We start from the raw sequence: 13,303 nt of genomic DNA on the forward strand, positions 1-13,303 counted from the left end.
CATATATGGAAAAAAAAAATTGTTGAAATATGAAGGGAGGAAAAAAGAAATAAAAATAAAGTGAATAAAACGAATAAAACGAATAAAACGTATATAACGAATAAAATGAATAAAGCAAATAAAATACATAAAATATATAAAATAAATAAATTAATTAATAAGCAAAATATGCTTAAATCTTATATTCAGTATCGCATCAGGAAAACATTAAGCAATATTTAGCTATTTTTGTCTTCTCAACAAGAGCCGTTCCTTGTTGAATACACATTTACTACTATGGATTATTTTAAATATAACTTCTTAACTATTTTTATAAGGTGTTTTAGTATTTTTTTTTAAACGGGAAAATAAAAAAAAAATAATAAATAAAAATTAAAAATAAAAAAAGAATAACAGCAGTAATAGCTACAGCAGTATCAGCAACAGCAGCAACAACAATAAGAGCTTGTTAACTTTAAGGAGCCCGTTGCTGTGGTTTTTAACTTGGCTGTTTTGTTTAAATCTTTGTTAAGAATAGTATTTCTCTGTTCTCTCTTTTTTTTTATTTTTGTTTTATTTTTCTCTTTTTGTTTTCGTATCATCACAGGACCTTTAATAACTCTTGTCTATTTTTATTTCTAAAATTTGTTTGTTGGTTCTTCTTTACCTTTTTTCAGAATTGAAAAAAAAAGAAAAGAACAATACCGTAAGCATAAAATTGCTCCAGAAAATTATTTTTCTTTTTGTTTATCTTAATAATAAAGCATAACAAAGTTTGTATGCGTAAACACATTACTTTTATATATATATAACCCTCTCCCCCCCAACCACAGCAAGCAAAATAAAATAAAATAAGAGCAGTTAAATAAGCGAAATAAGTGTAAGATAAAAAATAAATAATACGTGTGGCGGGAATAAGAAAAAAAAAAAAAAAAGAAGAAAACATGTGCTATGAAAAAAATAAAATGCTATGGGCGTTTTTTACCAGAATCGAAATTAGACAAAAACAGAGAACAGGAAAAACATTACTTGAGGAAAGAAAAAGTTGTAAGCAAGATTTACCACGAAAATGTATCAAATTTGAAAATTTATAATGATATATTTAACAAACGAGTAAAGAATATATCTGCGGGTGTGAGTAGCTTACTTATTATAATAAATAATGATGAAAATGATTCGGATATGTTAACATTAGGAGGTAATACATCCTTAGGAATTGCTTTTTATATTATTAATGATTTAGTATATTGTAAGAAGGTGGATTATAAATATGTTATTATGTTTAGCTATTTTGAAATAATAAAAAATAGGGTTACGGATAAACTCAAAAAATATATCTTACTTGAAAATTATATGGTTGATGTTGATAGGTATGGGACGATTTATGATCAAAAAAATTATGGTAAGGTAATCACTAATAAAGGTAAAATATTAAACTACATGAGTTTGAATTTAGACATTGCTGGTAATAAAAAGAACGAGCTATTACGGAACAACAGTAGCAGCACTAATGAAAAGGAGGAGTGTATAAAAGAAGAATGGAATACAATTCTGGCACCTCAAAACTTGGATGATTTTATAAAAACCAAAAAAATGGACAAGTTCAAAAAGGGTTATACTAAAAGTAGAAATAGCTGTGTTTGGAATGAGGATGAGGTTAAAAAAATATATTTAAATCATAAGAATATTAAGCATGTGTTTGAATTGCTATATAGAGATAGCAGAAGGGGGATGAAAAGTAGGAAAAAGGGTAGGAGTAAGACAAATGAGACGAGCGAAACGAGCGAAGCGAAACAAACGAATGAAGCAAAGGAGAGAAAAAAGGGAAAATTCCGCGGAGTAACCTACAAAATATTCGCATTCGACGTACAATCGAGGAAGGAGTGTCAAAAGGATGAAGGGAATATAAAAAATGGTTCAATAATCATAGTTAGTGTTAACAATGTTAAGAATGCCGATTCGTTTAGAAGCAATTTTTTGTACAACTTTTTTGAATTTTTCTTAAGAGTAAAAGAAAAAATGCATTGCAATAGTAACAACATAAACACCTGTTTTCATCATAACAAAACGAAGTCAGCCATAGTTAAATATTTACAAAATTATTTATGGAAGCAAAGTATGTCTCCTGAGTGTATTTCTACCTTGGATTTCTTTTCTTTTGAATTGAACTTTTTATATATATCCAGTAATATTAGTAGATATAATAATGTTAATAAATTTATTTATGCCTATTTAAAATACCTGAACGAGTCAGAATATTTCCTTAAATTAAATGGTGCGATGAAATATTCAAAAAGTGAGTTTTATAAAATAGAGGAAAATGTCTATATGTTTAAATGTTTATTAAATTATTACAGCAAGTTTAAATTATTCGATAAAGATATGAATTGTAGAAATGCAAATATAATGAATATTTTAGCAATTTTAAAATCTTCCATAATATGTAGTTCTGAACTAAGGGAGTCACATTACGGATCTACTGAAAATAATATAAATAATATCCTTAATCTTTGTAGAAGTATGTCTGGATCAGACTGTTGTAATCAAATAACTAGAAGCTTTTCCACAGATATAGATAGTAATAGAGGCCTACCTCCAAATGTAGAAAGAAAATACTTAAGCATGAATAAAACAAAGACACAAGCAAAAAGAAATAGTAACAAATTTGGAGATATCAAAAAAATTAGTATTGATGATGTGTCAAAGAAGTATATGCAAGAAGAGGAGACAGGAAAATACAAAATACATGTACATGTACAGGATACTCAAGATAAAGTTGAAGAAAAGCTTGTGCACATGAATATAAAAAGCGACATACAGTGTGATGACAAGGTTCATTTAAACGTAAACTTGTTTAGTAAGGATAAAAGAAGTGATATATACTCTTTCAACCGGTATGCAACGAATAAGTATTACACAGGAAAGTATGATAAAAAGATTATAAAGAATCATGAATATAATCATATATATAGTGAGGAAGAAAGTAATAATGTTAAATATGACGATGTTTTACAAACTAGATATAAACATTCGTTGGAAAATAATAAATCAAGAAGAAATAAAAATGAAAAATGTAAGGAGGAAAATATGCACAGAGAGAGTAAAAAGCTCGATAAAATTTTTGATAGTACAAATGAGAACTTGCTAAAATGTGCGATGAATTTGTTTCTTCAAGACGAGGGGAAATCAGTACATGTATTTTCAAAAATTGATGATCACAATATAAATCCCTTCTGCTTAAAGAATGCATTAAGAGAAAACAATAGGAAGGAGAAAGAGGAAGAAAAAGGGAAAGACAAAAAAATAGAGAACGAAAAAGGGAAAGAGAAAAAAAAAGAGAAAGAGAAGAAAATAGAGAACGAAAAAGGGAAAGAGAAAAAAAAAGAGAAAGAGAAGAAAATAGAGAACGAAAAAGAGAAAGAGAGAGAAAAAAAAATTTTTGATAAAAATATTAACGTATGGAAGAACGATTTAAAATGTGAACATGTGTTCAATGACACTATGACGGGGAAGAAGGATTTTGTTAACAGCTATATAAGTAATAAAAAGAGTGGGAAAAAGTTTGTTTTCACTAATACTCTGGGTATGGTTTGTTCGCAGAAATCAGCTAGCTGTTCTGATGAAAAAGATGGTAGCTCTGATAGCGCTCGTAGCGTAGCAAAATTTCTAAATAACATTAAAAAAAATAGAGAACTTTTGAAAAGCATTTCTTCATTAGATTTAGATTTAAAAAAAGGAAAGAAGAAAGTGGACAACAGAGCAAATATCATATTCGATCAAGTGGAAAAATGCTTAGGAGATGAGGAAAAAAAAAACAGTGGTAAATGTAAAAGGGTTCTTATAGAGAGAGAGAGGAGCGAGTATCAGAATGAAATTATAAGAGGTGAAAATGAAAGGGAAAAGCGAGTGATAAAGAAGCAGAGGGGAAAAAGGAGTGCGAAGCAAGTAGAACAATCAAAGGATTACATGGAGGAGCAATATGAAAAAGAAAAAAAAAGGGATGTTAATAAATTAAAGAAGAAATTACTTCCAAGTGAAAGAAACAAAATACACCCATCGAATGAAAAAAAAAATTGCATTTTGATTAATGTTTGCGATAGGGAAAAAAGTCGTTGCTCATCTAGTGCATACAAATTCGATGGTGAAGACATAGGTATAAAAAATGGAGAGAAAAACAAAGAAGATTACATTTCACATTTATCTCTAAATAGTTATAAAGATAATAAATTAGAGGAAAATACGAATGGATACAAGGACATTATGAATTCAAAAAGCTGCTTAACTTCTTGCATTTCAGATGGAAAAGAGAAGGATGAAATTTATAAATCAGTCGAGCCATCGTCACACATGTACTATGTACATAATTCGTTCAATGCCTCCAAGGAAAATTATAGAAGAAACTACTCCTCTGTGAGTGAAACTATGCTTAGTAATGATGATTATTTTAAGGACAATAAATCAAAAAAGAAAACTGACAATTCAAATTGGATTACTAACGAATTACTTGAAGACCGAAAAGAAAATAGCGACAACAAAGGAAGCTCTTCTCTTTTTATTAGTAGTTATCAGAATGAAGAAGAGAAAAAAAAGCGTCTTTTTTTTTTTCAAAAAGGTGATTGCGTTACATGTGAAGGTGGAAAAGGAATGAACGGAGGCGCTAAGATTAGTAAGAGTTCACTGGATTTGATTCTATGCAATAAAAAGGAAGAGGAATTGGAGGACAAGGAAGTAGAAGTAGAAGTAGAAGATGTAGAGGTAGATGTAGAAATTGTGAAAGAAGAGAGACGTAGAGAGGAAATGAATACAATGGAAGAGGCTGTAGCTTGTAAAAATTGTATTAAATGCGAATGTGCCAATATTACAAAGGAGGGTGAATCTGAAAAGGGAGGATTATCCCTCACTAGTCACGATTTTTTTCGCGCAATGAGTGGTAGTGCTAACAATGGTGTAATCAGAAAGGGAAAATATTTGAATAAATCTGAGGAAGAAGCAGATGATAAGGAAGAAGTAGATGATAAGGAAGAAGCAGATGATAAGGAAGAGGCAGATAATAGGGAAGACACCTACATGTACAACTCCCCTGAAAGTGTGTTTTCATTTTCGTCAAAAAATAAAAATTCTTCAAGTAAAATAAACGACGATTCTATTGGCCAAGTTGTAGAGGAAATTAGGAGCAATTATGTACTAGGTAGGGCAAGTGGTAGCACAATACTTTTAGAAGAACTCGACAAAACATTGGATGAGGAAAAGGAAGAGGAAAGGGGGAAAACGAAAGAATGCATTCATAGGAAAAAGGGCATAAATAAGGGAACTACCAGTGACTCTAACTCAAATTATTCATTTCCATGTTGTGATAGCTGCGAGCTTGACAGCAACAAAATTATAACAGAAGAAATTGATGATAGTATACAATTTTATCATAATAATATTAAGAAATTAATAAAAAATAATATAGCATTGTTGAAAAAAAGGCATAAAGAAGATAGGGACGACTTAGAACTTTTGAGGAAGATAAAATTTGCAAAGGGTATTTTAAACGAATACAATAATTTCCTGTATAATAATAGGAGTGATCAAACAGATAAGTTTTTATTATTACACGAAATTATTACAAAAAATTATGAACACGTAAATAGGGGAGAAATAAAACAATTAAAAAAAAAGGTACACGATAATTATAATAATAAACATATAACCACTGGGTTGAACAAAATTACACCAAATGAGAAGCTAAGGAAACATAATGATTGTTCTGAGAATATATCTAGATATCAAGAACTCGGAAAGAGAAATATTAATGTTGAGATTAAGGAAGATGAAAAAGGGGATGAGAAAAAAACAATGAAGGGAAATAATACTATAGATATGGAAAGAACAAGGAACGATATAAATATAAAAAGAAAGGTTTCAAAAAATTTAAAAGATACATTTGACAAAGATGGAAATTATGAAGTAAAAAAGGAGAAAGAAAAATATGTTCTCATTTTTGATGAAGATAAAATCGATTGTGATGAATGCATAGGGGGTAGGAGTACATGTCCCAAATGTGAACGCACCTTTTTAAAAAAAAAAAAAAAAAAAATTCAGAACAGAGGAGCGATTAATGAAATTTGTAGCTTAAACGATTCAAAGGATGAAACGAGGGAGTGTAACACCCGCAGCTATGTAACAGATTTACCAAATTGTGCTATATCTTTTGAAGATGAAAAATGTTATCCAAATATCTGTTATAAGGATATGGATCAGAATAATAACAGTGACTGTTGTAGTTGTGCCACTACTAATAGGACAGTTATTGACAATAATGTTAAACTTCCTGTTTATGAAAATAGATGCGCCAATCAGTTTGATGAAATACGCGGAAATTTTATAAAAAAAGAAATTCAAAATAATTATTCATTATTTGACAAATGTTATAGTACAGGGACTTCTACATCATCAAAGAATAAATATTCCTCGAAAAAGCTACTAATTGGAAAGAAAAGAAAAGAAAATATATTATCTACACATTGTTATAAAGAAGTGTGTACACCCGTCGAATTTTCAAATATGGTTGAAGGTGAGAACTGTTCTAGGAAAATTAGCAGTTGTAAAAATTATGAAAGTGCACATATTCGAGATGGAAAAAAAAAAAATGACTTATCATGCAGGGACAGTTTTAATGCAATTAATAAAAATATAATTCAAAGAAATAGTTGCTTACTAGGCCCTACTCATGCTTCATATTTTGTTGAAGAAAATATGGTTCCCCCTTACACTGACAAGGAAATAATAAAAGGTAGAAAAGAAACTAAGGCAGTTCATAATATAGAGCGTATAATAACAAAAGAAGAAACAACTAAATATAATGACAAGAGAGGAATGAAAAGTGAGAGAACTTCCCTTAACAGAAATATGCATTTATATTCAACTGATGATTGTAAAAGTGAGTATATATACAAGAGTGAAAAAGATGACGATAATTTTTTTTTACTTTGTAAAGAGGATGAAAACATAGGAAGGTATAAAAAGGACATATTTCGTAAAATAAAATTCAAGGAGAGAATTCTAAAAAAGGCTGTAAAAGAGGAGAAAGAGAAATTGACTGAAATTCGACGTAAAAAAGAAAAATTACATGCTTTTATGAGCAATTCGATAAAGAAATATAATAACAGGGAAAGGGAGTTTGCTATGGTGAGAAGCATGATTTTAAAAATAAAATATTTAGAGGAAAAGAAACAAAATAAACTTAAAAAGATAACGAGTGAACTTTTAAAAATAGACCCTTTAAAAGAAAGAATGTTAAGCTTGTGCATTAGGAAAAACCATATGCTTAAAATAAAAAAATGTGAAAAAAAGGGGCACACAGATACTTCTACTTCCTACTACTTGAATGGCGAACATGGTATAAAAGATAGCAGCAAAAATGTGTGCAAAGGTTATCCGTACAATTTAGACAAAAACAGATTGGCAAAAAAAAATGACAATTTAAATGCGGAAAATGAAATAGAAACAAATGTGGAATATTTTTTTGAAAGGATGTTACCAGCGAGTCATAAAAAAAATAGCGCACAGCCATTCCGTGATAGGAGTAGTAACAGTTATAATGAAAAAAAAAAAAAAAAAAAAAAAAAAAAAAAAAATATATATACATATGCACAAAAGAATTGTGGACAATTTTATGTCAACTCAAATTTTAAAAGCAAATATAAGTGCAACGCTAATTATAATATAGGTGACGAAAATAAGAGGACACAAAATTCCATCATTTTTTCAGACTTGTCTGAAAATTTTAAAACACAAAATAAAAGTAAAAATAAAAATAAAAAAAATAATAATGAGAGTGATAATGATATTGATAACAATAAAAATAATAACAATAATAATAAAAATAATAACGATAATAATAAAAATAATAACGATAATAATAAAAATATTAACAATAATGAAAATAAAAATAATTCACCCATCAGCTGTGGAAATGTAAAATCATTTGCGTCCATATTTTCCAAAGCAAAACTAGATGAAATTGATTTAAATGAAAAAAATATAAACAGTTCGGACATAATTCTGAAAAGAAAAAAAATTGCCCATAATATTACATCACAAGATAGTTATATAAAACGCAACGAGAAAGAAATAGATGAAGCCTATTCACGTGAACATAATACATTAGAAGGAAAAGAAGAGAACAGTACTATAAATAACAGTAGTGCACATATTATTAATAAACAAAAGGAAAAAAAAAAAATTTTATTAGCTGCAACTCGGGAAGAGACTTTTAATACCTCCGAAAATTTCATACACAAAATAAATAACAGAAAAGAAACTGCTGATAATTGTTGTATGTTACATCTAAAAAATTTACATACTAAAGAAGAGGAAGCAACTATTTTGGAGCACCTCAAAAGCAGTGAAGCTAGTGAAGATATTTTAAATTCTGACATTCATTCGAGGTGTGTAAGTAGCAGGGGTACATATAGGACTTGCACTGGCAGTCGATCGAGCACGTTAGTTAACACACGCAATAATAGTAAACAAAATAATAATATAAATAAAAGGATTACAAGTGTTAGTAAGAACCTATTGAACGCTCCCATATATGAAGAAGGACAAAGTGGAAGAACAAGTAACACTTCATATAATTTTTATGATAAATTTGTTAGGGCCAAACATAGGAGTGTAAATAGGGGAAACAATCATAAAAAGGTTGATAAAGACAATATCAGTGCCAATTCGCTATCAGGGGTTTCATCCAATGGTTTTCATTTCATTACATATAAGAATCAAAATATATTAGCGAATGAAGAAAGTGCTGAAGATACAAATAATTTTAAGATAGGACTGGATATACCTTTCCATGTGCGTGATAGAACTGACAGAATAGAGAAAAGGGCACTGAGGCGTGCTGACAGAACTTTCAAGAGTAAAATTAATAATTCTTGTAAAAAAAAAAAAGACTCAAATATAAGTCGCAAGGGGAATTGCATCCGTAGAGTAAGTTCAGTGGAAATAAGGGGAGAAGGAACAGAGAACGTGCAGGAAAGAACAAAGAGAGCTGTAAAAGTCCCCCTAGAGGAAAATCCTAACGCTGATGTTCGCATATCCCTTAATATGATAAACAAACAAATGAATGAATCAAAAGATAATAAATGGCAAGGAAAAGGAATATCTCATAAGAGGTATCAAAAGGAACAGATACCTTTTGAATACTCATTAAGGAGATATAATAATTTTGATAATTCAGAGCCAAAATATGTTCATCCGTATTTTGTTCCCTGGTCGAATGGTAGTTATGAAAATGTTGAGAAGACAGGAAACAACCATGTAGCACAGATAAAGCGGAATGGCAATATAAACGTGAGCTATAAAAACAGAAATTATAATGAAAAAGGAGAGGGGAAAAAAAAGCTCCATTATGAATACTGCAACACTGGTTATATGGATGGTCATGAACTCATAAACAGGGGAAATAATGCCAGGTCAATTCAAAGTTCCATAGAAAAGGAAATTTTGGAAAAAAAAAATAAAATTAGCTGCAGTAATAACAAGACCGGTAATAGCGATATACACAGTAATAACGATAGATGCAGTAATAATGATAGACGCAGTAATAATGATAGACGCAGTAATAACAACAGCATGAGTAATAACGATAGACGAAACAGTAACAAAAACGTTGAAATGATTAGAGTAAAGACTACCATTAGTGGACCTAAGGAAACTCTCATCCCATGTATTAACTATGACACAAATAATTATAATATTAAATTAGGGTGGTGGGATTTCGGGGAGAAGTTTAAGCTACTTTCTAATATTGAAAAATGTAAAGAAAATATTAAAGAAAAATATTACAAAAATAGAAATAATTGTAAAAATAGATCATTAACTACATCAACTAACAAGTATTTTACAAAATTTCTACCAAATGAATATCTGTACGTGCCCGTAACTAACAATAATATTTTTAAGAGTAAAAATTCGCTTAAAATTAAGAGTAATGCTGTAAGTGACTTTCAAAAATTAAATTTGAGACCTATAACAGGTTTTATACAATCATATAAAAAAGAAAAACAAAGACAGAGTAAAGTACCCCGTGCTGTAATTAAACTATCCAGAATCCCTTATGTTACTAGTGATTATAGTAGGCGTCGATATGAGGAAAAACCTGAAGGAAGGCGAGGGTTAAGTATGGGACAGGTAAAACTCCTATCAGATGCACAAGGGTCGAATTTACGTAATTCTTCCGGATTCCTCGCTAAGATATCGAAGAAATTAAGAGGGAGCCACAACAGTAATTGCAATAATAACAGCAGTAATAATTGCAGTAATGATAACAGAAATTGTAACTATCATTATAGTTCTAGTGTTAGAGGTAGTGATAGCGGTAGGGGTAGTGATAGCGGTAGGGGTAGTGATAGCGGTAGAGGTAGTGATAGTGATAATAATAATAATGACAAGGATCCTCATTATTTTGGGAGGCACGAATCTGAGTCCAAAGATATACTCTTTAAATGCCGAGCGAAGCAAACACACGCACTGTCAAGCGATCACATATACAAAAAAAAAATGAAAAATAAGAATAAAAACATGATCGTGAATCCACGGTTGAATAATATTATATACGATATTAATAGAGAAAAATACTGTTCTAATAAATATGAAGAAACACCTAAAAACTTTCAAAAATATAAGAAAATGTTGGGCAATGAATCCCATATCGATGGTAGTCTACGCACAAAGAGCAATGGAAAAAGAACCTCACCCGCTGTCAACAAATTTTGGAGTTGTCCAAGCGAAGCGAATCATTCAGTACAGTCGCTAGAAGCAGAGTCGTTAGAAGCAGAGGCATTAGAAGCAGAGTCGTTAGAAGCAGAGTCGTTAGAAGCAGAGGCATTAGAAGCAGAGTCGTTAGAAGCAGAGTCGTTAGAAGCAGAGGCATTAGAAGCAGAGTCGTTAGAAGCAGAGTCGTTAGAAGCAGAGTCGTTAGAAACGGAGTTGTTAGAAACCAAATCGTTAGAAGCCGGGTCCACTTCAAGCGAAGGAGATAAATGTTCACTTCGTAACAAAAATTCAAAAGAATTAACTAAAAAGTTCAATAAGGAAAATAAAAACAAGAAAGAGGAAGAACGCTTGAATGAAAAAATATGTAACCCCACTTCATCATACTATAGGATGATACACAAAGAAGGAAGAAATATGCATAATAACAACATTTCATATAGCATATCTTCATTAAGTAGTCAAAGTGAATCATCGCTGATTAACAGAATCAAACGTTACGACGAAATGGGACCTAATGAGCAAATTAACGAACGTGACGTATTTATTAGGTATGAAGAAGATAATCAGATTCCGAAAATTAAAACTGCTGTAAATTGTAAAGGCATACATTTAAAGAATAAAAAATATTGCGCTGCTTGCATTCCCAAGGATAGCACAGAATACTGTAACATGTCCGGAGGGGATTATATAAATAAGGATGCAGCAAAGAGTGAAAGAGTAAGCAGTGGAAGAGTAAACAGTGAGAGTATATGCAACGAACGTATAAACATTATAAATAATGAGAATGAAAATAGTGAAAATATAAACAGTGAGGGGGCAAACAATGAATACACAAATAGTGAATACAACTTAACTCAAAATTATCCTCAAATAAACCGCAATACCAGTTTAAATGAAAATTATAATAATTACCCAGATGAAGGGATCTCGGAAGAAGAAATATGTAAGAGATCTTCTGCTTCTATCAGTGAAAAACAGAAGGATTACTTAAAAAATACTAGTTATAATGAACATAAAAAATATGGTTGTAATACGTTTCAGCATAAATTAGGTCATACTAATAATAATCAGTACATGGAAGCACGAAATAAAAGAAGCCAGCATTATGAAGCACAAGATAAGAACAAGTACGACAAAGATTATTTGGAAAAGGAATATGATGCATATTTTTATGATAGTCATTAATATAATAAGAAACATGAATATAAAAGGTATGTAAGTTTGTCTTGGGCATTTGTACATACGTGAATACATATATATATATATGCATTATATATATGTGTGTTATGATGTATATATATATATATGTGTACCGATAGAAATATACGTAAGTACGCACTTCAAACCCATTTACGCAAAAAATTTTCCGCATAGCACTTAAAAATTAAATTGCTGTTACGTTAAATGTTCTACATTTTGATGAATTTTTTTTATTTTTTATTTTTTATTTTTAAATATTTGTATTTTTATTATTAGTTAATATACTGGGTTATATTAAAAAAAAAATAATAATAACTCTTCTGAAGTGTTATCATAAGCATAATTTTATGCATAAGGAATGTAGCATTACAGATCCATAAATCAATTTTAATATATACACATATATGACCACATATGTAATCCATATGCGTATATATATGGATGTATATATGTATACACCTGCGTGGAGAATTATACACATGTGAGCGCTAACTACAGTAAATAAATAAATACCCTACATATGAAGTTAGACTAAAAACAAGGTAAGGAATAAAACAGATTGTTCAGTTAGATAAATGTAAAAATTACGGTAATAATAAAAGAGTAGCTAATTATAACCTTCTCATATTTACAATTATCTGGAGATATTACAGTTAAGCTTAATTATATATTTAGAGAATTCTTTCTGAGAATAATACCAAAAAAAAAAAAAAAAAAGAGCTACTATATTTGATCCTATATTTCACTTTATGACGCTGCAGAATACTGCAGCATTTTATGAGAAATTTATTGTAATGATAATGGGAAAATTAAAAAAAAAAATAAACATAAAATATATGAAAAATACACATAATATATGAAAAATTAACATAAATTATATTAAAAATATACATAAAATGAATGAAAAATACACATAAAATGAATGAAAAATACACATAAAATGAACGAAAAATATACATAAAATGAACGAAAAATATACATAAAATGAATGAAAAATAAACTTAAAATGAATGAAAAATACACCTAATATAAAATAAAAAATAGATAAAATACTTTGGAACTATTTTAAAACCGAGTTTTTAGTTTCACTGTATATAAAATTCTTTACTTAATTCAAATGTTCCAAAAACATTTATTTTATTGTTTATTTTTTTTTTTTGTTGGTAAGTGCAAACTTATCGTGTTATACATGTTATCAAAGAAGAAAAAAAAAAAAGGAAAGAAAAGAAAAGAAAAGATAAAAGGAACAAAATAACAAGATAACAAAAAAACAAATAATACTTACCAATTTAGACCATCGTTTATACTCAATCATTTGAACATGGCCACTTTTTGTATATTTTAATGTAAACTTGTAAGG

The 13,303-nt window shown here is 29.4% G+C and overlaps 1 protein-coding gene across 1 annotated transcript; it reads left to right on the forward strand.

Moving 5' to 3' along the window:
- Positions 1-930: 930 nt before the first annotated feature.
- On the forward strand, positions 931-11,928 carry PmUG01_09050100 (conserved Plasmodium protein, unknown function; the record flags this gene model as incomplete). Its single annotated transcript, XM_029005208.1, has 1 exon — positions 931-11,928. The coding sequence occupies one exon, from the start codon at positions 931-933 to the stop codon at positions 11,926-11,928; it is 10,998 nt and encodes a 3,665-aa protein (XP_028861821.1).
- Between the last annotated feature and the right edge of the window lie 1,375 nt (positions 11,929-13,303).

This window comes from Plasmodium malariae, assembly GCF_900090045.1.
Source record: "Plasmodium malariae genome assembly, chromosome: 9".
Taxonomy (NCBI): Eukaryota; Apicomplexa; class Aconoidasida; order Haemosporida; family Plasmodiidae; genus Plasmodium; species Plasmodium malariae.